A 25,232-nucleotide genomic window follows, 5' to 3' on the forward strand; every position below is an offset into this window, starting at 1 on the left:
GGATTTTTGGAACTGCTCAACCCAGGGCCCAAGCAGTTGGCCCGACACACTGTAAACCCTCAATAAACATCGGACAAGGACTTATGGGATGGGCTGCCCATGGCTCTACCAGTTGGGAAATTTTTTTCATGATGCTTTGGAAACCAGTAGGATTGATTCCAGGTTAGAAGGTGAAGCAAGAATATCCCATCCCTGAAGGGGCATGATGCAATTGAGTGCCCTCACAGAGTCCCCTGTGGTCAGACCACAGGGACACTTCCTGAGCTCAGCAAGACACTGACTTTCCTGTAAGGGGAAAGGGTCCATTCTGCAAAACCAGAAACGAAATTGCTCCAAGGTGGGGTGATTCTTCAACAACAGGGGAAAAATAATGCAGCCCTGATCAATGTGGGAACGGCATACACAGTTAACTGAGAAAGTCCAAAATATTATTGCAAAGAAGAATTATATTTTTATTAGTTCACCATCAGAATATAAAAATAAATAAGTAAACAGAAAACAAATGGAGTCATTTTACAGAAAGCACATTCATTACTTAAAAGTAGCATTTTAATGGCTTGGTACTTTCTGGTTATATCCGCTTGTCGTATTCCCTCATGCTGACAAGTTGGAGATTCTTGGCTGTTTTCTCTGCATCTGTCTGCTTCTTTGTGTGGCTATTAAGGAACAACTGGCAATTCTGACAATTTTATGTCCTTAGCCATAACTATACTTGTCTTCTCTCTTGAATTGTAAGTTCTTTGTATTTTCCAGACACTAACGATTTCTCCATATCACTCTCCTATGTCTTACAGATAGAAGGGGGTAGGGGGCTGCCAGAAAGGCTGAAGCTGAATTTCAATTTCAGTCATCTTTTTAAATTCTAAGTTCAGGCATCAAAAGACTAAACTTGCTTAGAGGTGCAAAAAGCCCTGAGTTATCACCACCACTTCAAGGAAATCTTCATGGACACGAGAACTAATATCTGCTGTCTTAAGACCTTCTCAGTTTGTATGTTCATGTCTCTGTTTAATTATCTCTTGTGTTCCCATCCATCACAAATATATTATGGTGCTGGCATCAGAACATTGTGTTCTTACTGGTTGTCATAAAACTGATGCACTTGCAGCCTCAATTGAAAAGTTGTCAGTATAAATAACACATAAATTCACATTTTGCATAATAAGGCCCATTCCTTATATCAGGTTATGAGTGTATGAAACATATCCTGGCACACAAATGTTAAATAACAGTAATAAATTAATAAATACATAAATTACTTAAATATTTAAATAACATAAAAGTCAGCTGTGACCTGCTAGCTGGAAACACTATAAATAAATTAACTGATTGTTTCAGTGGGCATTTAGCATTTAAATATAAAAATACAGCAAAGACATCTTTATCATCCTAAAAAAAAAAGCAAATTGGTAGAAAATATCTTTGGGGAGGACTGTTCCGTCATGTCTTTTAAAAATTTAGCATAATGTCTTCCACTTTTCCTCCAAGGTTTCATCCTGAGGTTAGAACCTGGAAAAAGAACACCGAGCATCTATGTGGATTCGAAATTCAGTAGCAAACCCTTATTTCACACAACACATTATTTGGGCAGTTGGGTTTTGGAGATTCATGTCAGAAGAGTCCTCCCCTTCCTTATGTGGCCTAAGACTTTGCTGGTACTATACTTGCCAGAGGGTCTCTTGGGAGTTTTCTTAAAAGACTATCTATCTGATCATGTCATTTTCTTCCTTAAAGCCCTTCAGTGGCCTCAGGGGTTTCCAGATAAGATTTTAATTCCTGGAAACAGCTTGCAGGCCACCTGTGCTCTGACTTTCAGCTACTTCTCTCTCTTTGCCTTCCCTTCTGGAAGGGCGGGATCTGTGCCTGCTTTCTTTACTGTGTGTCCCTGTGCCCAGCATTGTGCTTGAATGCCATAGGCATCAAATAAACACCCATTAATGAACAAATGTACGTTTCTATCTCTGGCGACTGTGTGTTGGGCACCGCCCCCTCTTCCTGCCCCACACCATCCCCACCATTGTCCTGAACCTGGGTACACTGAGTGCACAAGTTTGGGCTGGGCTTTGCTGGCTTGCTCACCTAACTGCAGGACACAGATGCCCATTCACTCCAGAATGAGCTGTAGTAGCGGTCCCGGGCTTGCACACGGATGTTGGCATCCTTGTGGCATGTGACTTTGGCTGAGGTTTGGTCCATGAAGAGTTTCTGCAAAGGAAAGGGGACTTTTTGACAACACAATCACAAGGTGGGCTGGGCGTATTTTGGCAAGTACAGTCTCCCACAACATCCACACCTTAGTCTCAGTACACTACTCTTGGAATTCACAGGGCGTATGTAGAACTTGCGCCACCTACTGACAGAAGCTCTCAGCATAGACACGACTTTTCTACCTTGAAAGACCAAAGCCTGGAGGAAGAAATTGGTCTAGGCTTCAATTTTTTCAGCGCAGTTGCCTTGCTTGAAGGCCCCATGTGCACTCACTCTAGTACTAGGCCAGCGGCTGGCTAAGACGGATTTCCTCTAGCTGTCCCCTGGATATTCTGAAATTCCATAGTCTGATCCTTTTATCAGAAATATCTGTGTGTTCAAAGGCATTGCTGTTTATTAGCTATGTGGCCAGAGGAAAATGTCTTAGTCTCTTTGTGTCTCAGTTCCTTATTTATCAAAGAGGGATAATCATAATAATCACTCCATTATAGAATTTTATAAAAGTTAAAGTAGCAAAGTATTTAATCATGTAGAAAATGCTCTGTAAATACTACTACCTATTAATACTATATATTAATAATATATTGAGAAGCACATAGCAAGATTTTAAATAATATCTAGGTAAAATCTACTCCTGAATAGCCCTTCCTTTTCAGAAAAAAATTCTCAGGGAGTTCCTGAATCATCGAATTTCTACCATATATAAACACTATACTGAATAAGGCCTTTATCTAGTGATTTCTAAAACTGGGGTCCTAGGAGTCTTTGGCTCTATAAAAGGGCCTCAAGGAACTTGAGATGATGATGATGCTCAGGCAAGGAAGTTTGAAAGCCAACGTCTGAGCCAACATTCTGTTCAATAAGATAATTTCACAAGGTGGAAATTATCTAACACTTTAGATGAAACATAGCATGAATGTTCTATCACCCATTATATTCATTCATTAGAAACAATTATTTTAGGCTCCTAGAGCCCATATTTCCTATATTAAGGCCAATTCTGAGAGCAAAAATTAATGATCAACCATGCTGGTGGCATTAGGGTCTTAGGTGCATGGCCTTTGTGTCCAGGAGACTGAGTTTGTGTCCCGGTTCTGCCACTTCCTAAGTGGGTGACCTTGGGCACGTCACTTCACCTCTCTGAGCTTCAAAGTCTTCACTAGTGAAGTGGTACACATAACACTGCCTGCCTTTCTGGGGTTACTGTGAGAATTAAGTGAGATATGCAGGGAAAACCCTCAGCAGAGTTTCAGGCACATAGAAAGTACCAACTAAACGTTAGCTGTTATTAGCATTATTAATCTTCTCCTCGATGTGAGCCTACGTAAACCTGACTACAGAACAGACGGCACCTGAATCACATCTTACCTTTTCTCTCTTGTTCTTTCCCTGGACCTGAACACAAAACGTCAGGGAGAAGTAGGAATGTGGGGTGCTCCACGTGTCAGGGTACTCCCAGCTGACCTCCACCTGCCGAGAATTCTTTAACGGTCTCAGTTGCAGGTTCTTGGGTGGATCTGGTTTGACTGTAGGAGAGAGAGAAACATTTATTTTCCTAATGGGGCTTTGGGGTAAGGTAGTTTTGGCTGCTGATCCCACTTTCGCTGTTGATCAGCTCTGAGTCTAGGTCCATATAATAGTTACTGAACTTCTCTGAGCTCCTGGTTGGCAGACATGAGTCACCCCTGCAGGTGATGCTCATGCTGATGCCTGTGGGAGGCAGTCCTCACCAACTGCTGCTTCCTTCTGGCTGAACCTGAGAGAGACTCAGAATCCTCATCACTGTGCAGTTATACAGGCCGGGGGGGTGGGGGGCGGGTAGAACCACCTCTGTGTGGTGCTCAGAGGAAAGATCTCAGAGACAACAAGACTTACATCTGGGCTGGCAGTGAAGGACCACCCTCTCTACAATCAATCCCCTCTGCACCAAACTCAGAAAGGGCGGAGCCTCTGGCTGGGGACTAGATGAGAGATTCCCACTTAGTGCTCTCTCTTTTCGCCTTTTCATGGAATCTGACACTGACTTGTCCTGTGGCAGTTAAGCCAACTTGTCTCTATGCTCAGTCACGCATTCATTCAATAAAAAGCCCTCATTATGTGCCAGCCACTGGACTGTGCACAGAAAGCACAGCCCTGAGTGTCAGAAAGACTCTGTCCTCAAATAATACGCCTTCTTCCAGAAGGGTGTAGGGAGGAGAGGGAGTTCATAGAATGGGCTTGAGACATCTGGACCCAGCACCTCTCCACACAAAGGCTCCTAGATGTTCCACAAATACTCTTTCCTCTTTCTTAACACAATGACAGCTTCTTTCCTTTAGGACTCAGATAATGCCATCTCCTCACAAGAGACCTTCCCTGGCCACCTCACGTGAACAAGACTCCACCTTCTCCTTCCCACCAAAGGCAGTCCCTCCACAAATGCTAGAGTAGGTTCTGTGATTCTATCATATTTTATGTCACGATGCATGTTCACTGGATAAACGGTGAAGGAAATGACAAATGGCAAAATCTCTGTCTGCCAATTTATAAAGAAGTCTCTTTCAAATGCTAGAGAAAGACTAGTTGGGAATAATTGCAATTAGGAGGGGAAGCTCTGGTTCTGCTTATGAATATTATGCTTGAGGGACTGCTCTTGGATTCATCATGGAAGGTGCTTGGATAGCAGAACAGAAGCATAACCAGGAGCCTGCTTTTTCTGAGGCAGTCTAGGTCTGAATTGCTAGCTGTGAGATCTGGGGCAAGTTGTTCAACCTAGCCAGGACTCAATTTCCTCTTCCTTAAAAGCAGATAATTGTATCTACATTGTAATTATTTGGGGCTGGAGGTGAAGAGTGAGAGACACTGCATGTATAAACACTCACCCCACCGCATGGGGCACTGTGAACATGTGATGAATGGCATCATCCTGATTAAGCAACATACAATCAAGCAGACTCACTGATGTCCCTGATGAAGAAGCTGCTGGTGTAGTTTTCATACTTGAGCTTGTGCACAGCTTCCACCACGACCTCAATGGGCAGGCTCTCCTCGGCGGCTGGGCAGGCGCTGCCCTCCTGACACTCCACTGTGTACTTCTTATACTCCCTATGGTCCACGCTGACCTTCTCTGCTGAGAGCGATGCTGCTCCACACATCACCCCTCGGGGGTCAGAGGAGCTGAAATCAAAGAGTAGTTATCCTGTGTCACACGACTGCAGGCGAGTCACTAGCCACTGTAGCCAGACATCTGTCCAAGGATGCAATTTCTCCAATTGGTTTGATTTCTCTCAAGGGGATAGCAACTGCTCTCCCCATGAGACCAAATGTTGCTTCGAAAAGTAGTACAAATGATTAGAAACAACTCGGCACTTATATGCCTCTGGCCTAAATGAATCTGAAAATTTTTGGATCCAAAGCTCCTGGTTAAATCTCCTTATTAAACATTTTAATTCATTTTCCTGAACAAAAATCAATACACACCTATTATTAAGAAGATAAAGATGGTGTATAAATGAAATGTGTATGCCTCTTTTAACTCTAGTCCCCCTTTTAACCATAATCTCATGCCCTAGATATAAATACAAATACTTTTCCTGGCTTGTTGTATCCCTCCAGACATTATTCTATGAATATTCAAAGCAATCATTTATCCACATGTATGTATACATAAGGACTTTCCAGGTGGCACTAGTGGTAAAGAACCTGTCTGCCAATGCAGGAGACATAAGAGACGCAGGTTCAATCCCTGGGTTGGGAAGATCCCCTGGAGGAGGGCATGGCAACCCACTCCAGTATTCTTGCCTGGAGAATCACATGGACAGAGGAGCCTGGTGGGCTACAGTTCACGGGGTTGCAAAGAGTTGGATACGACTGAAGTGACTTAGCACGCACACACATATATACATATACACGTATTTGTCTATATAGACATACATAGGTTTATTTTTATGAAAAAGGATCAAATTATATATACATATAAAATACGTATTTTATAAGTTTTAAAATTCTAACATATTATTATATTATATATGTTGTTGTTTAGTTGCTAAGTTGTGCTCGACTCTTTTGTGACCCCACGGACTGTAGCCTGCCAGGCTCCTCTGTCCATGGAATTTTCCAGGCCAGAATGCTGGAGTGGGTTGCCGTTTCCTTCTCTAGGGAATCTTCCTGACCCAGGGATCAAACCCTCATCTCCTGTTTGGCAGGCAGATTCTTTACCACTGAGCCACCAGGGACACCCACATTTACATACATATGTATGTATATATATAATTCTGCAGCCATCTTTCCCCCTTCTGAATATATGGAGTACTCCATGACACACCAAATGGATTGGATTATTCATTTTGAAGACTGCACAATAAGAGGGGGTATAATGTACCTCACTGTTTAACCTTTGCCCTTCAGATTACCAAGAACATCACGATGAACCCTTGCATCTATGTCTCTGTGCACTTGTATAAGCATTTCTTTAGTAAGCATTTTCATTTTAAAAATGGAATAGTAAGACTCCAATGGTTTACTCAGTTAAATAGTGGCCAGGCCAGGGTGATCACTTAGGGTTTGTTCCGTTAGCCTATATTGTTTGGGAACTTAGATGAGAGGAAAGGATGTCACATAGAGGGCTAACGTAGGTTCCATACCAAGGGAATTGGGTTCTTGGGGTAAGTCTAAGTGCATTGGACAAACAGTGAACTTCAAGTTAGCAGTGTCAGCAGAAGAAAAAGGAGTTGAAGTGGCCCTGGGAAAATTTCTAGAAGCTTCACAGAGCTTTTGGAGTTGGTTTCAGGGCTTACAAGATCCATGCCCTAGGGTTCTTGTCTCTATTTTTGACTCAAGGTGCAATTTTGGCAAGTCCTTCATAGCTTTGATTTCTCCTTTTATTCTCTCCCTGTGGTGCTATGAGCCTTAATGAAGCATTGCCAGGCAATTTGGTTGTGTGGGTTCATACACAGCAGAGGCTATTCCAAGCCCCAATAATATCCTGTTTTAATGCTTACATTTATTCGGGCAATTAGCATAAACCTTCATGTTCTTTCCCTAATTTAGGCAAAGGTGTGTATATGTGGAGGGGGGTGGTTAAAAACAGGATTGATTTTATTTTCTCCCTTCTCATTAACTGATAGGCCATTGCTAGGTTGCCCTTGTTTTCTGAATGAGAAAGTTCAAGAGAAATGCTGAGAAACCCCAATGGTTTCACTTACCCTCTGCTGCTTTTGACACTGAATTTCAAATCAGTACTGATTGCTGTCAGCCACCAGCAGGTGAAGTGTCCAGAATAATCCTTTGCCTCACATTTTAAAAAACTCTTAGCTTTAGGTTCTGGATTTGAAAAGAACAAAAATTCAATATTTAGGGATTTTCTTTCTTTTAAAATTACACAGATTTTTATTGCCATAAATTACAGACCACCGTATGGTATAAGAGTGGAGATTTTCCATTTATGTCCTTGGAAAATGCTGCTGTTCCCCTGGCAGGCAGTTCAGCAAGGACTGGGAAGGTCCCAAGAGGATGTTGATTCTGTAGATTATACTACACACCTAACATATCAGAGGGAAGTATTAATTTCTTTCAAGGCTATCTATCAGCCCAGAGTTGAGTTACGCACACTGCATGTTAATTAACTTCCGTTAGTCATCCAATCATATTACTGCTATTTGAAAAGAACCTCAGGAAAAGCATCTAGATTCCCTCCGAAACTCTCTCAACAGGAGATTTTGATGGTTGATAATCCAAAGTGTCCAGCAAAGGAAAAAGAAAGCAAAGGAAAATATAGGTTTTGGGTGGTTTCAGTAAGGGACTTGGTATGACTTCATTAACCACGTTAAGCATGTCTTGCCTTTTAAGTTCTAAAATTTTTTTTAATCTCTTATGGAGCCAAAGAGAAACCTGACACCATCCAAGGGGATGGGATTACCTTTCTGATCCTTTAAAATATCAGTGGACCAAATTCCATCTTCCTTTTTGTGCAGCAGGAGGAGTGAACGACTCAGAACCTCGCCTCCTTTGTGACAGGTGTACTGCCCAGCATCTCCAAACTCTTTGACTTGGATGGTCAAGGTTTTGCCAGAGCCCAAGACCTCACTGCTCTGGTCTGAGGTCCAGGTGATGCCGTCTTCTTCAGGAGTGTCACATGTGAGGACCACCGTTTCTCCAGGAGCATCAGGATACCAATCCAATTCTACAACATAAACTGGAGAGCACAAGGATTGGAGAACTGGACTGTGTTTTTTTTTATCACCTGGGTATCTGAATGGCTGAAGCACAACCTTGCTAATAACAGCAAATGCTTGCTGAAGATGACCTCAGGTTATCAGGCTTCACTTGGGTTCAAAATTGTGGAAGAGGGAAGCTGAGTGTAACAGCTGCCACTGACTGATTGTCAGGCTGCCATTAATAGTTAACTTCTGATTAGCTGGCAGATGAGGAAGACCTTGATACACCAAAAAATGCAAATAGCACAATATTCTTTCTCAAAGTCTTGGTGGACATAGGAAACTTCCAGCACAATTCACATTCATAGAGAATAAGTGCTGAAAAAGACTGAGGAGGACTGAGATCCTGTCCCCACTACCTGGCTGGGGAATTTTGAGAAAGATACTTAATCACCATGTGCCTCAACTTCCTTGTCCGTAAAATGACAATAATAATAGTATCCTCCTTGTAGGTTTGGCTGTGAGGATTAAATGAAAAAAGCATGTAAAACACTTAGCACAGAATCTGTCACTCAGAATTAGTTGTTATTGTTATTCACAGACCAAAGTTTAGACAACTGTGCCAGAAACTGCTTTCTAATTTTCCATGGAGATTGAAAGATTTATTTCCTACTGCATGAAACTCACCAATGGAGATTTTCATTCTCTCTGTGTTTTTAAAAGCTACTTTGCACTCTTATGAGGCAGTTCAGAAGATCTTAGTCTTCCCATTTTATAGAGAAGGGTACTGAGACCAAGAGGTTAGGCAAGGTTACATCAAGTTAGAACCACAAGAGTTGTATCTCAGACTTTTGCACTGAAGCTTTAATAGCAGCATCTAAACTGGCACTTGAGGAATGGCCTAATATCGTATTCTGAAGAGTATTTCATATCAAACCTTCATTCATTCATGCATCAATTATTAATTAAGTAGAATTGTTTAATGTAGTGGTTCTCAATGCATGATCATTCAACTACTATCAGCAGCAGCAGCACATTGGACTCTGTTAGAACTACAAATTCTCAGTTACTGAATCAAGAACTTTGAGCTGGGTCCAGTGACCTGTTTGTAATCTCTGCAGATGATTCTGAAACCCACTCTAGAGAGCCATGGTAGTTAAAGGCCCAGATATTGGAGTCAACACAGGTCTGGGTTAGGACTCAGCTCTATCTTTTACACTGGCCTGTGGCCTTGGGCAAAGCATTCAATTACTCTAAGCTTTGAGTGTCATCATCTTTAAAATAAGCAACATATTAGAACTTGTTCCAGAAGGTGAAGATGTGGATTACAAGAGCTAATTCATCTAAGAGCTTGACCCAGTGCCCTTAAATGCTCTGTCACTGCTGGCTCTTGTGATTGACATCCCAATGGGAATCATCATGGAATATAAAGTTCCCACTTGACATGAAAGGGATTTATAATTACTGAATGGGTATCACAGACCCGATGTAAAAAGTACCTGGGGCCCAGCTCTGAAAATGGTCAGCTGTGCCGATATAAAACCGCACGGCACCTTCGACTTTCTCTGTCACACTGGTGACTGACCAGAAAGGCTATTTTCCTGTCACAATTAAGACTCAGAAGCAGGGGCAAGGGCAGGGGAAACAGCTGCATGAGGAGATGTGTCTAGAACCTAGCGCCCGGCGGCATCTCGTCTCATTGCCAGAGTTGCATGCCCTCTCATTGTTTCTCATTTTGACTTTCTGGAATTTCTGTGTTTTACCAAATCAGAAATAACTAAGGGCAGGCTATGCAAGGGCCATACCTCCTGAGCTCGCTCAAAATCCCAGAGTTGGAAGGGTTTGGAACAATCATCTGGCTCAGACCTTTCTCTTTATTCAGGGAAGGGTCTCCTGAGGCAGAGTAGGGATGGTTGGATCCTTGTCTTCCATAAATTCTTAAGAATGGAGGAAGAGCCCCAGATTTCTTTCAGGGATCCATTGTAGTGTATTCTTCTCACTACTGAAAGATGATTTCTGATGATCAGCTGTAATGTCTTCATTTTAAATGCATGCCTATTTCCTCTTGCTCAGCTGTCCGAGGACAGAGGAAACAATTGCTTCATGTCCTTCTGGTAAAACCTTCTTCAAATACTTCAGTGCATAAGCATTGAAATGAGACAGAATTGGGGTCAAGTTCCTGTTCCACCCTTACTGGGTGAAATTTGGTAAGTTACTTAATCTCTACAGCCGCTACTTTTAACATCTGTAAAATAGGGTATAAACACTTCCTATCTCTTATGGTTGTTGTGAGAATTAAATGAGATGCTATTCTCAATAAACATTATTATTATACAATTAAAGACAGTAATTGTCTATGTTATTACATTGACCTCAAGGAGAAATATCTGAGGGCTTTTCAGGAACAGCTAACAATCTGTTAATACATATTTGTTGTGTGTGAGATACTAGAAGGATAGAGGGAATTCCTTATTCTAATAATAAGTACCTATTATTCTACTAATAATTTTTATTGATCATTGGGATAATAAATAGATAGCCTTGAATCACCAGACACATTATTTTAAACAACCAAAACAATAATACTAGCTAACATTCACTGTCACTTCGTCATCGATTGAGTTGTCTTTTGTATTCACTAGTATATTTAATAATCTTTGTAGTAGACATAACTTTGTAATCTTCAGTTTACTTGAGGGAACTCAGGCTCAGAGGTGACCCAGCTCAAGGTCACATAACTAATAAGTGGCAGAATCAGCCCTGAACGGAAGTCAATGTAGGTCTAAAATCCCATGCTTTCCCCAAAGTGCTTGGTCAGAGATAAGTCATCTCATTGCCAACTGAGGGGCTGATATTGCATGGTGGAGTGGAAGACATAGTTCTTATACTTTTCAAATCCCTCACTTTGGAATCTTAATCATATGATACAGCTGATTTTTAGTAATACTGGTAAAGTCTGTATCTCTTTTCCTACCAGAGTCCACCAAAAGCTCCTTCTCTGACATTTAATGTGAGAGCCAAACAATATAGATACCCTCAAGCCATACAATACAGATACCCTCGAAGGTGGAACAAGGACAGAGGGCCGCTATTATCCCAGAGTGAAGCCCCAGTGCCTGCCCATTTCAGTCTAATTTCTCAACAGGACTGCCTGACAGTCCTGGCTTAGGCCCTGGGACCTTTGAAGAGAATCAGGAAAGGCTGGTTACCATTTTTCTCCAGTTCCCATATGGCCACGATGGGAGATGCCAGCAAAACCAGGGAAAACCAGGGAACGACCAACTGCTGAGGGTGCATCTGCATGAGGGGCAGAAACAGAGGAGAAGAAGGAAGAAAAGAGAAAAGAAGAGGAGTGATAGGAGAAGAGAAAATGTCAGTAGTTACACAGTCACATTTGGAAACCATATTCACATTTTATGTATTCCATTTGTCTTTAATCTTTATCTTCTGCTTCCTTCTCTGTGCTGTCAGGTTAATTTGCAGTGAATTCCAGGAGCCCTCTGCCAGTCTCTGGGTAAGAACATCTCCAAACAGAGAACCACAGATGATCTGGAGCTGAAAGAGACCTAAGGCCAGCCATCTGATACAATCCTCTTATTTTTAAGATGAGAAACCTAAGGCTCAGAGAAGGAGCGTGACTTGTCTGGACTGACATTCAGTCATTATTTACTCCCTATGTAGAGGGTACTGAGCAAGAACAGCTGAAACTGAAAAGGATTTTTACCTGGATCCTGACTTCCAGGAGCAAATACTTTAATTCAACAAGTATTTCTTAAGTCATTTTGTTAAATGCCTATCCTCCGGTTGGGGAAATAAGCTACATATCCATATTATTGTAGCACAAGGCAGTATGTGCAGTGACACCCAGGACTATAGGATTTGTGTTGTGGGGCGGGGGAGTCATATTTGATGTGATCTTTCAAGTTCTGGCAATGAGTTCAGCCCTTGTTAAAGAAGTTTCCTTTCTCTCCTGTTTAGGCTGTAATTGTTCCAAACACAAAGATTATTTCCTCCCTTGTAAGGTACCCAGTGGTTCTCAAACTTTAGTGTATGTCAGAATAACCTGGAAGCCTTGCTAAAGCACAGACTGGTGACCTCACCCACTACCCTGACCCTAAAATAACTGATTCAGCAGTCTGGGTGTGGGAATCTGCATTCCTATAAGCTTCCAGGGGAAGCTGATATTGCTGGTCTGAGGACTACTCTTCAAGGTCCATTGATTTAATCCATGTTCAGGGTCCAGAGCCCCTGAAAATCAAGATGTTCCTTGGGAGAAGACCATAAAATACTGACTATCCACCACAGAGTAATTAAATGCATACTTTTGTGCTAAATCAGCCATATTATAGTGAATTCACCATGTTACAGTGAAACTCAGTCACGAATAGTATCCAGGGTTAATGAAAATTTTCAGACTGAAAATTAGATAGAGACTATTATTTAATTTCAATCTGACACACCTCTATCCATCTTGGCTCTCCAACGTTCTGTAGGAATATAGTTTCAAAAACCACTGGGCTATATGAAGACCAGACTCAAAAAGTTTTTGGCAAAATACCTTAAAAATAAGCACCCCTTGGACAGGGTGACTAAATATTGACAAATCATGGCTGTCAGAATGATGCTAATCCTAGGGGCACTTTGCCACCTACTTTATTCCCTTATATTATAAAGGTTATGAGTGGCAGAGTCAGGACTCGAAGTCAGCCCTTCCTGAGCACCATCAGCACTCTTGTCACTGCAGCATGGAACTTTCAGGAGCACACCTATCAGTTTAGTTCAAGCTGTGACTGTAGCGAAGTTCTAGTTGCCACAGAGGACCAGTTAGTACATTTGTAGGCATGCAGTCCAGCAGCATGGGCTTGAATTCCGGTTTGAGCACTCACTAGTTGTTTTATATTGGCCAAATGACTCTCTGAGCCTCAGTCTCCTCATCTATAAAATGGGTATAACACCCATTTTAAGAACTCTACTCGTGCTCTGTGGTGACGTAAATGGGAAGGACATCCAAAAAAGAGGGGATATATGTATACATATGGCTGATTCACTTTGCTGTACATCAGAAACTGACACAGCAGTGTAAAGCAACTATACTCCAATAATAAAATAAAATAAAAATGAAAAAAAAAGCCATGCCTGGCTGTAGGGACATGCCCATAGAGGCACTGCAATTATACAGGCCTATAAAACCCAGATGTCAGCACTCTGGGAATGAAAAAACAGAGATTCCTGGCACCTTCTGGTGAGTCTTTTATGCTCTCTCAACACTGGGGTTTTCCCTTTAGCTAGGTGCCCAGCACTTCCTCTCTGGGCCTCAGATGCATCTGAGAATATCAGGTGAACCATACTTCATGGTCAAGAGAGCCTTGGTGATGGTTCTAAGAAGCAACTCCCATTTTTGTATCCTCCACATTTTAAACCATAGGACAGTGGCAGAAGGTGGAGATGGTGCTGGGCTACTCTCTTAATCAAACCCAGGGGAAACCACAAAGAGGCTGCTTGCAGTTACCCTGTTGTTCTCTAGATCACCTGATACCATGGGCTTGAATTCTGGTTCCACCACTCACTAGTCATATGATATGGGCCAAATTACTCTCTAAGCCTCATTTTCCTCAGCTGTAAAATGGATGTAATATCCATCTCAAAGGGTTGTTGGGTTGTATCCCACAGACTATATTTCCTCAGCATGCTCAATTTGAGAGTTTTAAGGATTAAATGTTTGAAAATGTAATTTCACAGGTTTTCTAAACTCTTGAAACCTTTATATGAGGGACGTAGGATCCCCAGATCCTGTAGTGTATTAAGGCTCCCTAACTCTGGTGTTAACATGGGCATGCCAGTGACATTTGGCTGAGCATCTCTCTTTCAAGTTTTATTTTGTTCATTACTTTTTAATCATAAAAGAGAATTATCATTTAGAGATAGAGAGACATAGTCACAGAAGGCATGTGTAGCAAATGCAAATGGTCCTAGTTCTAGAGATAGGTAGCTCTGTGTTGGCATCCCAGCTCTGCCACTTGTTAGATGTGTGACTCTGGTCAAGTCACTTGCTCTCTTTAAGCCTCACACTCCTAATCTGTAAAATGGTCACCCTGTTGTGATGATATGGTAAGGAAATAATTCACATAAAGTATTCAGCACAGTGCCCTGATGAATCTTTCATGTTTGTCTTCCCCACCACACTGAGCTCGCTGATGGCAGCAACCATGTCTGTCTTATTCTATACTTTGTCCCCAAAGTCTAGCAGAGAGAATCTATCTTAGAGGGATTTCATTAATTATTAGAAGAATGAATGGACAGAAACCATAACATTTCAGACCCCAGTAAAATGAAGTCTCAGAGGCTGCCCAAATTCTTTCTAATACCTTGAAATTCCTCATTTGAAAAAAAAGTGGGCCATCAGCTCAGGTTTAGTAATCTCTTTTTTAAAATGATATTTTAAACTAATGATTATTTTTTTAACCTGAAGATGATTGTGCATGATTTACCTGGGTGACTATCAGACACCAGTACAGTAAAGATGATCATTTTTCCCTCTTCTTACAGATTTTAAAACTTCACAAAGTAATTTTAAACATTAGAGTTGCTTTCCATTGTTTAAGTGATTAGTTAATCCAAAAGATCTAGATAACCCAACTATTAATCTAGTTGATTGTCACAAGCCCACCACAAATATGGGACTAACTATGCTAACAATATACAATTATGAGGTATAAGCATGAATTCAATTATTTATTGAATTTATTATTACTTATTGAATGAAAGGCTTTTAGTAAGTTTACAATAACAAGGGAAGCACCACTCACTTTAATTCTACACAATCCTTTAACTGATCAATGTTAATAGTGAAGAAAATATTTTTATACACATACTACTTTAAAATAAGACAAATCTTTCTAAAAATATGTATTCCTTCATAGACCTTAGTAAATAATTATTATTAGTTGACTTTTAAAATGAATACTTTATACCCTCAGACAGCCTGTGGCCCTGTGGAAGGGGCAGCAGGGGCTAGGGAAATGCTTACCTTGCTTCTGCTCAGGCTGCAGAGTTCGCTGGGTCTGAAACAGCTGTTGGTTCTTCTTCTGCTGCTGTTGCTACTATTGGAGCTTATATACCCTACTCCTAACAAGCTTTCTGATGGAAACTTACACTAGAAACTGACTTGTTCCAAATTGCAACACTGAAAACAACTCTCACAACCTTCTGGGGGAATTTCAAGTAGTTCCTTTTTTTCACTCTCTATGTGTATCAATAATGCAGAGGGAACACAGGCATCAAAATCCCAGGTAGTGAACTAAGAGGAAATGACTTTCGGGTGGAGAAAAAGGAAGGAGATGGGATGCTCACTTCTTTGAGTTGACATCATGGCCGAAGAGATTAGAGACAGTTAGAGGCAACCTCCCTGGACTCCGCAGAGAAGAGAAGAAGGAAGAACAAGGAGACGGGGAGCAGGAGGATGAGTTCAGGTCAGGATCCAGCAATTGTATACTAGAGGGTTGGAAAGCAAAATCTACGGTCCTCCTGAAGTCAAAGAGGATGAGATGAGGGCAAAGGTTTATTATGTCCTGAACACTCTTCCCCATATTACTCCTTTAACGTGAGGATTTCAGAAACATACTCTTACCACCCATTGTGTCCCTCCCCACCCTCCAACACACGTGCACATTCATAAAGACACAGCCCTGGGAAGATGATAAACATGTGTATTACTAATAACACTAAAATATGTAGGAATACTGTCTACGCTCATAGGTACTTACTGATAGACGGATGTGAGCAGAAAGTGAAATATCCACAGGCATGTCCACACTCTAGGTACACTCCTTTGGGCACCCAGACTTGACACTCATTTTCACACAAATCTTTGACCCTAGGAGTTCTACACAGATGCACAGAGTTAGCAGAACTATCTGGAGATTTCCAGTAGAATTTAACTAAGAGGGGTGCAGAGGCGTACATCGGTTTTAGACACCCCGACCCCCATCTGCACACGAACAGAAACATTAAAAAGACCTACACCAAGTAATACAGGGAGCAAGTGCAAGCCGTGCTCAAATACGTACACCGCCGACAGAGGGCGCTGCAGCGAAACGGTCCCCGCGCGGCGACCCGGGTCCGCGCACGCTGTAGTGACTTCTCTATCCAGGCCTCAAGTCCCAGCCGCGAGGGAAGTTCCTGGGGCCGGCCGGGTTTAAGGTGGGTGCAGATTTCCGCACAAAGTTTCCTCGTAGTCTCGGTCAGGGAAAACGGGGAACCCGGGCGAGAGCGGCGGAGCTTCCCAGCCGCACTTCCTCCCTCCCGCCGCAGTCCCGGCCGCGGGAGGGCGGGGGCGCTTAGCAGGCAGTCCCACTGGTTATCCAGCCTTGTGCTCTGACTTGGGCGGAGACGGTACCTCCAGCTCAGAGGGGCATCTCCGGGCTCCTCTGCCCTCCAGGCTTGAAGGTGAACGGAATTCTCAGGTTAAACAACAAAGCAAAACGTCGTATGTTTGAGATATATGGTTATGTGAACAAAGTAGGTTGTATTATATGTTGGTAATATGATACTGTTTTTGGGTGTGTGTGTGTGTGTGTGTGTGTGTGTGTGTGTGTATGCGCTTTTTACAGTGGGCATCCCTTGAGGAGTATAGCTAGGCAGTGATGCGGCCTTTTCACAGTTTGACTTTTTTGTTGTTTTTATATAATATACACATGTATTAAATATGTATTAGAATATGTACGAAGTTGAGGAGTCCTTCCTGTAGAAAGACATTCATTTCCCCCAGCAAGTCATAGTGGCTACTGAACAGAAAATTGAAAATGAATTTGACATGAGTTTTACTAATTCATTTACAATGGCTGCACCAAAGCAGATAAGACATTTTGTGACCCTCTGTAAGTATATACATACATAAAATAAGACAAAACATTTAAAAATGTTCATAAAATCTTCTTCAAAATTTTAAAAAATTTATCTGAAGCATAAAAATCTAAGTAGAAATAGTGTGCTTGTTACATAAAAAATAAAAGGTTCAAGATAAGCCTTTTCCATCACCACCCCCTTTTCCACTCAGATTGCAGCTTCAGGGCAAGTTTTATATGGAAAGAGTGGGGCCACTACTGTTCACCTATGCCAAGGACAAATAGTATATGTTTAAGAACATAGGCTCTGAAAGTAGAGACCTGGATTCCAGCACCTGCTCTGCAAATTATTAACATCTCTAAGCCTCAGTTCCCACATCTATAAAGTGGGATTAATAATAGTACCTGGTCTTAGGTTTGTTGTGAAGATTAAATGAGATATGATGTAATGCATTTAGTACAGTATCTGGCTAAGTGCTTATTAAATGGCTGCTTTTACTCATTTATTCATTTTGTCCTGCTTATGTCAGGAAGACTCTTGTTAGCTCAAATGGGGACATCGAAGATGGCAAGAGGAATGAAAGAAGTGGGGAATTAATGTGAGGAACCAAGAAGAGGGCTCCTCATTGTCCTCATGCCATGAAACCACATGACTACAGTTGGGCCATTAATTTGGCTCTGACCATTCAGGTAGCCAAGATGAGAAACAAGAATCTGTACTTGTCCGACCTCTGCCCAGAGGACTGACTACCTATTTTGATGAGGCCACTTCACCCACTGAGGAAAGTAGTTCTCATACTTTATCAACAGATAAGAAAAAAAATTCAGGTTTGGGGGACCAAGCCTCAGAGCTTGTGACTCACGAGATCTGGAGTGGGTCTCAGGAATTTCCTTTTTAACAAGTTTTCAGGTGTTTCTGATGTGGGAACTGTTGTCCACACTTTGATACATGCTACACAACCCCTGTGCTCTACCTCCTGGAGATAACATCCACACCTTACTCATCTCTGGACACCCCACAAGGCCGGCCAGCACGCTGGTGATGTCAGCCCATGTCCTGACTTCAAAGAAGAGGTTTATCACCCTGTCCCACTTCACCATTCAGACCGAGCCTGACCCCAGGCAAACTGAACCAGAGCTCGTGATCTCCCTGTGGCTTTTCCTCTGGGAAAGGCAGTTCTGCTGACAGACAGCAGGCATGCTGAACTGTAAGATAGAAAGGATCCCCCTAGAAACTAAAAATAACTTGAAGAATTTTTGACCACAAACTTTTTTTTCTAGAAGAATGCTCTGAATTTCTAATACAAGTTTCAAATAAAGGGGAAGCCATGTGTAATCTGTAAAATTGAAATGTTTTAAAAAAATTACCCAAGCAATGCATGTATGCATGCTATTGTGAAAACTTCAAACCATACAAATAAAGATAGAATAAAAAGTTGCGGTGCCGATTCATGTGGCTCCCAGAGGTCACCAGTGCCAACATTTTGATGTGTATTCCTGCAGAGACTACTCTTGGGCCTTTTTTATGTGTTTGTATCTATCTATCAGAATGGAATCATGCTATACACATTCTTCTGCAAATTGCTCTTTCCTTGTGATAGTCTGTTTTGTGTCCAGCAGTCTCCACCTGTCTTTACAAAGAAAGTGTTAGCCAAGTTAGGTTTGCCCCTGAACTGCTAGAGGATCAGGATCCCATAGGAGTGGATACTCCAACCAGATGGAAATGGCGGTCCCCAAGGATCAAATGTGCCTTTTAGGTGAGCCTGACTGGTTAGTACTGCCAACAGAGTGAAGCAATATGGCAGTTTTGTGGCTCATGAGGACCAAGGCTTCTTCCCCAAATTGGTCAGCTGCTTTTGTTGTTTGTTTTTTCTGAAGTAAAATAAAACTTTTTTTATTTACACAGACTTGGTCTCCTGCTTTTGAAGGAACACTTGCAGTTTAAAGGCATTGGCAGTAATTCCCACCTGCCTTCTCAGAAGTGTGCTCTTGCAGAAGCAAATATTGGAAGTTTTTTTTTTAAGGATTTTTTTATGTGGATCATTTTTAAAGCCTTTATTGAATTTGTTACAATATTGCTTCTGTTTTATGTTTTGGCTTTTTGTCTACTAGGCATGTGAGATCTTAGCTTCCCAACCCAGGATGGAACCCACACCCCCTGCATTGGAAAGCAAAGTCTTAAGCACTGGATCGCCAGGGAAGTCGCTGGAATTTTATAGACAAAAATTTAACAGTGTATATCGGAGTGGTACAATAGTAGATTAATTTTTGTCTTTTTTGTGATTTCCTGAATATTCCAGCATGTCTAGAATGAACTTGTATTGCTTTCCTAATCGGAAAATGTCATTGAAAAAGGGTGAATGAAATATACAAAAAGGGCAGGATGTTTAGTGGCTCTGTAACCAGACAGTCTTGTGTTTGAACATGATCTGTATGTCAGATACAACTGAACGTGTTCCTGGATTACAAACTTCTCCAGGGATGAAAGTTGCCAAGTCACTGTGAAGGGCTGTATTTTATGGATAGTGATGGAGAGATGTCTGCCCTAGCTATGATGTTTCCTTGAGGCAGAAGACTGCCTGAAGTGATCTCATTCAATTACTTCAAGTGTCCTTGAGATGCCTATTTTTTGTCTTAGTACTTTGTAAAAGATCCCTAAAGTCAGCTTCATTTTTACCGAGAGTAAGTTGTCTTCACCAGCCTCCTCCCCTTCAGCCATGGCTCTGATCACATTTCTATGTCATCCTTCTCTCCTGGGCCTGTGCTATGTAGGCAGCAGGTGTTGGATGTAGTCACTTCTGAAGCTCGTCAACCAAGTGGGCATCTTTGACCTGCTCTACTGGACTGACTGCAGAGTAAGTCAGATATTCCAGTCGGAAATAGATTTTTCACTTTGCATATGGAAATACTTTTCTCTTCCTCTATAAATGCAGTTTTATGTTAATCCCAGTGAAAGGAATGGGTGTGTGTAGACAACCGGAAGGAAGTGGGTGTGTCCTGTAGAACTGCCGAGGTGTTTAAATGCTTATGCTGGAAAGGTGTGGAAACAATTGGTCTGGTTTTGCAACTAGCAGAGACAGATAGAACAAGGCAAAGTGGGACACAGGTGACAGGGTCGGCATCTGGGGCGAAGCCCTACCATCTGCTGTCTGATGGTCCCTTTCTACATCAACTCAAACCAAAAAGATGATTATTGCCTATCAACTGGCCTGCATTTGCAGGATGAATTGTTAAACTACCATTTAGTAAAGAATATTTCTGCTACTCTTCCTGGTGTACATGGAAGCCTCTAAATAAGAAGTAACTTGACCAAAAAACAGGGTCTGTGATTTGGTGCATCTTCCATTGTGACTGTTGCTTTGGAACTCACATTTGAGGTTACATTCATTTCTTTGTTCATAGGAGTTCGTATTCTTCTGGGCATTTATTATATCTTGCTCTGGAGGTCTGCTCAGGAAGATAACTATTGACCCTAGTCTTTTGCCCTGTCATTTTCATTCCAATTTGGGAATTTAAAACTCCTGTCTATTTATCTATCTTTATGTTTGCTGGTGCTTTAAAAAATAACTCATGATTCTGGCTTAAAAAAAATCAAACAGTACTAAGGTTATTAAATGTGTTTGCCTTCTTGAAGTAGCTCCTGGACTCCCCATTGTGAAATTGTTTTTTACCATAGCCAAGTCAGGCTGTCCTAAACTTACCGTTCACATTTGGTGATAATCTTTTAGTCATTGTATTTGAATATGTAACAACCAAATGAAGGAGTCTTTTGGGCCTAGAAAAGAAAACAACAGTCTCAAAGGCCCTTGCTGAATCACCTAACTTCAGAGAAAATAAAACAGAATTTTAGTTCCCACCCTGATGCTCCAGGCTGGTTGCATCTATCTGAGACTTATCACTCCCTGTCCTACACCTACACCCCCTACACCTGCCCAGAAGACTTATCACCCCCTGTCCAGAAACCTTCCACAAACCCCCTATAAATATGGAGCCCCCCTAATCTCTCTCAGCGCTCAGCCTGGTCGTTAGGCCGACTGTTGCCCCTCCTTGCCTGAATAAAGGTAACCTACTTCCGTTGAGGTCATCTTTCCTTTTCTGCCTCGCCTGAACTATACCCTACACCAAATATATGGAACTTAATTTTACTTATGTTTTTCCCAGATGAAAGATGTTCCTGTAGGTGTTGGGGGCTAAAACTGTCAGACTTGGGCACTGCCATCAACAGGTTGTGCTTACTCTGGGGAGACTTGATAAGGCATGAAAGTTAAATGATGCCAAGACAAAAATGTGGCAAGGTACTGCGTGGGTGATTAGTAACCAAATGAATTTATGCCTGAGGCATTATCATGCTTATGGTGTAAGCACCAGTGGTGATGAAACACCACTCTGTAGCATTTGAGATGCCAGAGAAATTTAGCAAAAAGGAAGAGCAGCATCTTCAAGTATAGCAAGAAGCAGCACAACAAACAGACCCTGCAGTTGAACAGTCTTGGATTTTGGCCTCAGCTCTGTTCCACTAGCTGGATGATATTGGGCAAATTCCTTCAATTCTCTGAGCCTCGGTCGGTGTCCTCATCTGAGGAAGATGGCACTGCTCACAGTACCTACCTCGGAGGAATTATCAGGATCAAATTACATTTTGTGTAGAAGATGGATCAGTCGATGATAACTCTTATTACACTTAAATACTATGAAAGAGGGATGTGGTTGGTTGCCAAACAAGCATCTGGTCTTACAATGGAGAGATTGTTAGGTTAGATGACATAGCAAAGGTTTAACAATTATTTTGTCTTTGTTTGTTTATTTAATTCATTACTTTTTATTTGGCCACACTTTTACTGGGCACCTGCTTTGTGCCAGGTGCTATTTTAGTGTAGGAGGAACACTATCCTCACTAGTGATGTTTCATAGGACTGTAGGGGGCAGTCAGAAAGTCAAGAGGCAGGGACACAGCAGTGTGACACATCTTACTGTGGTGGTCAGGGACAGGTTCTTTAGAGGCACACAGATTTTTGAAGTGGTAGTCGGGAAAGGCTTCCCAGGAGAGGTAATGTCTAAGCTGAGACCTTGAGAATGAGGAGTTTGTAAGAGAAGCAATAATAGCTAACTTTTTGAGCATGCTCCTGTCTACTGAGTACCGGCCTAGGTGTTTCACATGTGTTTTCTTATCTAGTACTCACAACAAAACTATGAGGTAGGTACCATCCTGCCCTCTTTACAGATGAGGAAATAGGCTCGTAGATGTAGTTCACTTGCCCTAGAAAATGTAGCTAGTAAATGGAGAAACTGGGATCGAAACATATCACATGTTTGAGTTCATTGGTATCATCATGTAAGGCCCACTATGTTTATACAGTGAGGGCAACTCCGATTAGCAGGAAAGACATTATCCTCTCCTTGTGTGTACTAAATCACTTCAGTCATGTCTGACACTTTGCGACTCTATGGATGGTAGCCCGCCAGGCTCCTCTGTCCATGGGATTCTCCAAGCAAGAATACTGGAGTGTATTGCTATACCCTCCTCCACAGAATCCTCCCTGTCCAGGGATCGAACCCTTGTCTCTTACGTCTCCTGCATTGGCGGGTGAGTTCTTTACCACTAGCACCTCCTGGGAAGCCCATCCTCACCTCAGTCATACGTATAGAGAAGGCTAAAGGATAAATGGTTTTCTGAGAGGTGGGTACACATGAAATAGGAGGTGTGGAGAGCTTTTGAGGAGGACCATGCTATGATTCCAGTGGTTTCTGAGAATGATGCATCCAGATATGAGGATCCGGTGGGGAGAGGCTGGGGCAGAAGGCCCAGGAAAGAGAGTTCACAGTAAACTGGTGTGAGTGAATGCAGACAGCGCTCATGCTTCCTCTCCCTGCATGGAGGGGAGCTACATGGCACATCTGCTCTGGGAATGAGGGCTCCCCAGGTACTACTGGACAGATACTGGGGTGCACTGGGCTTACTTTTAAGAACATAAAGAGAGCTGGTTAAGGGGGAGCAAGCAAAGAGTTGAAAGGATCATGCAAACACACTCAGTGACAACCTACTGTATTCAGTAGTACTCTTTGGTGACCTAAATGGAAAGGAAATCCAATAAAGAGTGGATAGATGTATATGTATAGCTGATTCACTTTGCTGTACAGTAGAAACTAACACAACATTGTAAAGAAACTATATTCCAATAAAAATTAATTTAAAAAATAAAAGCCAACACACTCAATGCATGGGGCCACAGTGCAGGCCAAGTCTAGACAAATTAGCAATAACCCAGCTGAGACTTTCCATTTCTGTCCTCCAACTGGATAATCAAAGTTCCATACAAATTCATTTTGGTTCCAATTGTGAGTTGAGCCAGGAACACCAATGGGTCTGGGATTTAATTGGTCATGTATCACTTTTTGCAGTGAACCGTGTATTCTAAAGTGAGCAAGAGTCATTTGGACCCATCAGTTTGGGAGGTAGAAACTTCCCCTAAGAATATGTGGTCCTTGGTGGGGAAATCCTTGAATGCTGTCCTCATAATGGCAGGGAACTTGAACACTAGCTACTTGCCAGACACCAATTAAGAGCTTTGCAGTTAGTCCTGCTAACAACCTTTTTACAGGCAAAGTGGCTGTGGGTAGAGAGACAGAATGAGCAACTTGCCCAGTGTCTGCCAGCGTAGAGGTAGCAGAGCTGGAATTTGTGACCTTAAACCTTACCCTGGACCACCTCTGCTCAGGGCTGGTGATATAATTGGCCCTCATTTTTATTTGAAAGACTATTTGCCAGAAAAACCTCTGAATGCTTTGGACTTGATAGGGCCATAGTCACAGTCCTGGCATTTGTTTATTTCACAGTGATTTATTGAATGACAATTATATGCTAAGTCACTGTGCTAAGTTCAGTGGACAAAGCTGTTAGCAGATAGACAAGCACACTATCCTGATGAAGGTGAACATGTATGTGCAGAGAACAGAATCCTGTGAAGGAAATGAGCTGTGTGTGAGACAGGGTAATGGGGAGACCTTGCTGCAATAGGTCAGGGAAGGTCTTTTTTTTTTTTCAAGTTGAAAAAGTCTTATTTTTAAAAATATTTATTTGGCTGCACTGGGTCTTAGTTGCAGCATGCAGGATCTTAGTTCCCTGATCAGGGATCGAACCTGGGCAGCTTGCATTGGGAGCATGGAGTCTTAGCCACTGGACCACTAGGGAAGTCCCCAGGGAAGGCTTTTCTGATAAGGTGGCAGTTAAGATGGGACCTGAGAATAAATCAGGATAAGAGCCAGTACGAAGTGCCCATCATGGGAAAGGGTTTGGAACTGGGAGGAGGGCAGTGTGAGGCGAACATGGAGGACAGACAGGAGAGGTGCCCTGGAGAGGCTGAGACACTGCCCTGGGCTAGATGCTGTATCAGAAAGACCTTGTGTACCTTGAGCACCAAAAGGTGGAAAATTCACTGAGCTGAAGCAGCCCCAACATCCAAACCATGATCAAGTACAAATGAGGTCCCTGGGAACTGCAAAGCATCACTGACTGGACCAGAGGTTCATGGAGCCTTCAGTGCCCCAGTGATTTTTTTTTATGGTGCCCTTAGACCAAAAGAAATACATAATGGTTCCATTTACTAAATAGTTAGTTCCAAACAATGTAATATCCAAGCGAGAATACTGGAGTGGGTTGCCATTTCCTTCTCCACGGGCAAAACCGCCTCTCTTATGTCTCCTGCATTGGCAGGAGGATTCTTTACCACTGGTGCCACCTGGGAAGTCCTGTAATATCTTTATGTCCTAGCAGTTTTTTAGCAGTCATTTAAAAGAAGATGATACCCACAAATTGAACCAAAAAAATAGTATTTTTATTGCATTCTTAAATCACTGCAAATGGGATGCGTTTGCCTGTTGGGTACTGCACAACTACTCAGACTTTGAAATCAGATTGGACATTGACACCTTCATTTCCTGTTCCACAGATTTCCTTTTGGAACTTGCTTTTCATCACAGCTACTGCAGAAAACATGACTTCACAAAGATACGCCATCATTGAAAGGAATGCAGCCTGATCTCATGTTAA

At 42.1% G+C, this 25,232-nt stretch overlaps 1 protein-coding gene across 1 annotated transcript; it reads right to left on the minus strand.

Moving 5' to 3' along the window:
- Window positions 1-428: 428 nt before the first annotated feature.
- On the minus strand, window positions 429-16,716 carry IL12B (interleukin 12B). The gene is made up of 8 exons (XM_081500562.1): window positions 15,370-16,716; window positions 11,552-11,639; window positions 8,105-8,380; window positions 7,392-7,509; window positions 5,147-5,364; window positions 3,577-3,734; window positions 2,080-2,205; window positions 429-1,509 (listed from the first exon to the last, which is right to left on the minus strand). Exons 2-7 carry the CDS (start codon window positions 11,637-11,639, stop codon window positions 2,080-2,082), a joined length of 984 nt encoding a protein of 327 aa, XP_081356688.1. The 5' UTR covers window positions 15,370-16,716; the 3' UTR covers window positions 429-1,509.
- Between the last annotated feature and the right edge of the window lie 8,516 nt (window positions 16,717-25,232).

This window comes from Giraffa tippelskirchi, chromosome 6 (assembly GCF_054371585.1).
Source record: "Giraffa tippelskirchi isolate mGirTip1 chromosome 6, T2T-mGirTip1v1.2.pri, whole genome shotgun sequence".
Lineage (NCBI taxonomy): Eukaryota > Metazoa > Chordata > Mammalia > Artiodactyla > Giraffidae > Giraffa > Giraffa tippelskirchi.

What these genes read in the sequence shown, in the direction of transcription:
- IL12B (XM_081500562.1), bottom strand. Translation starts at nt 11,639, where the DNA reads ATGCACCCTCAGCAGTTGGTCGTTCCCTGGTTTTCCCTGGTTTTGCTG. An exon ending in ATGGGAACTGGAGAAAAATG is followed by an intron (nt 8,381 to 11,551) that starts GTAACCAGCCTT and finishes TGTGCTCTCCAG; the next exon opens with TTTATGTTGTAGAATTGGAT. An exon ending in AGTGTCAAAAGCAGCAGAGG is followed by an intron (nt 5,365 to 7,391) that starts GTAAGTGAAACC and finishes CTTTGATTTCAG; the next exon opens with CTCCTCTGACCCCCGAGGGG.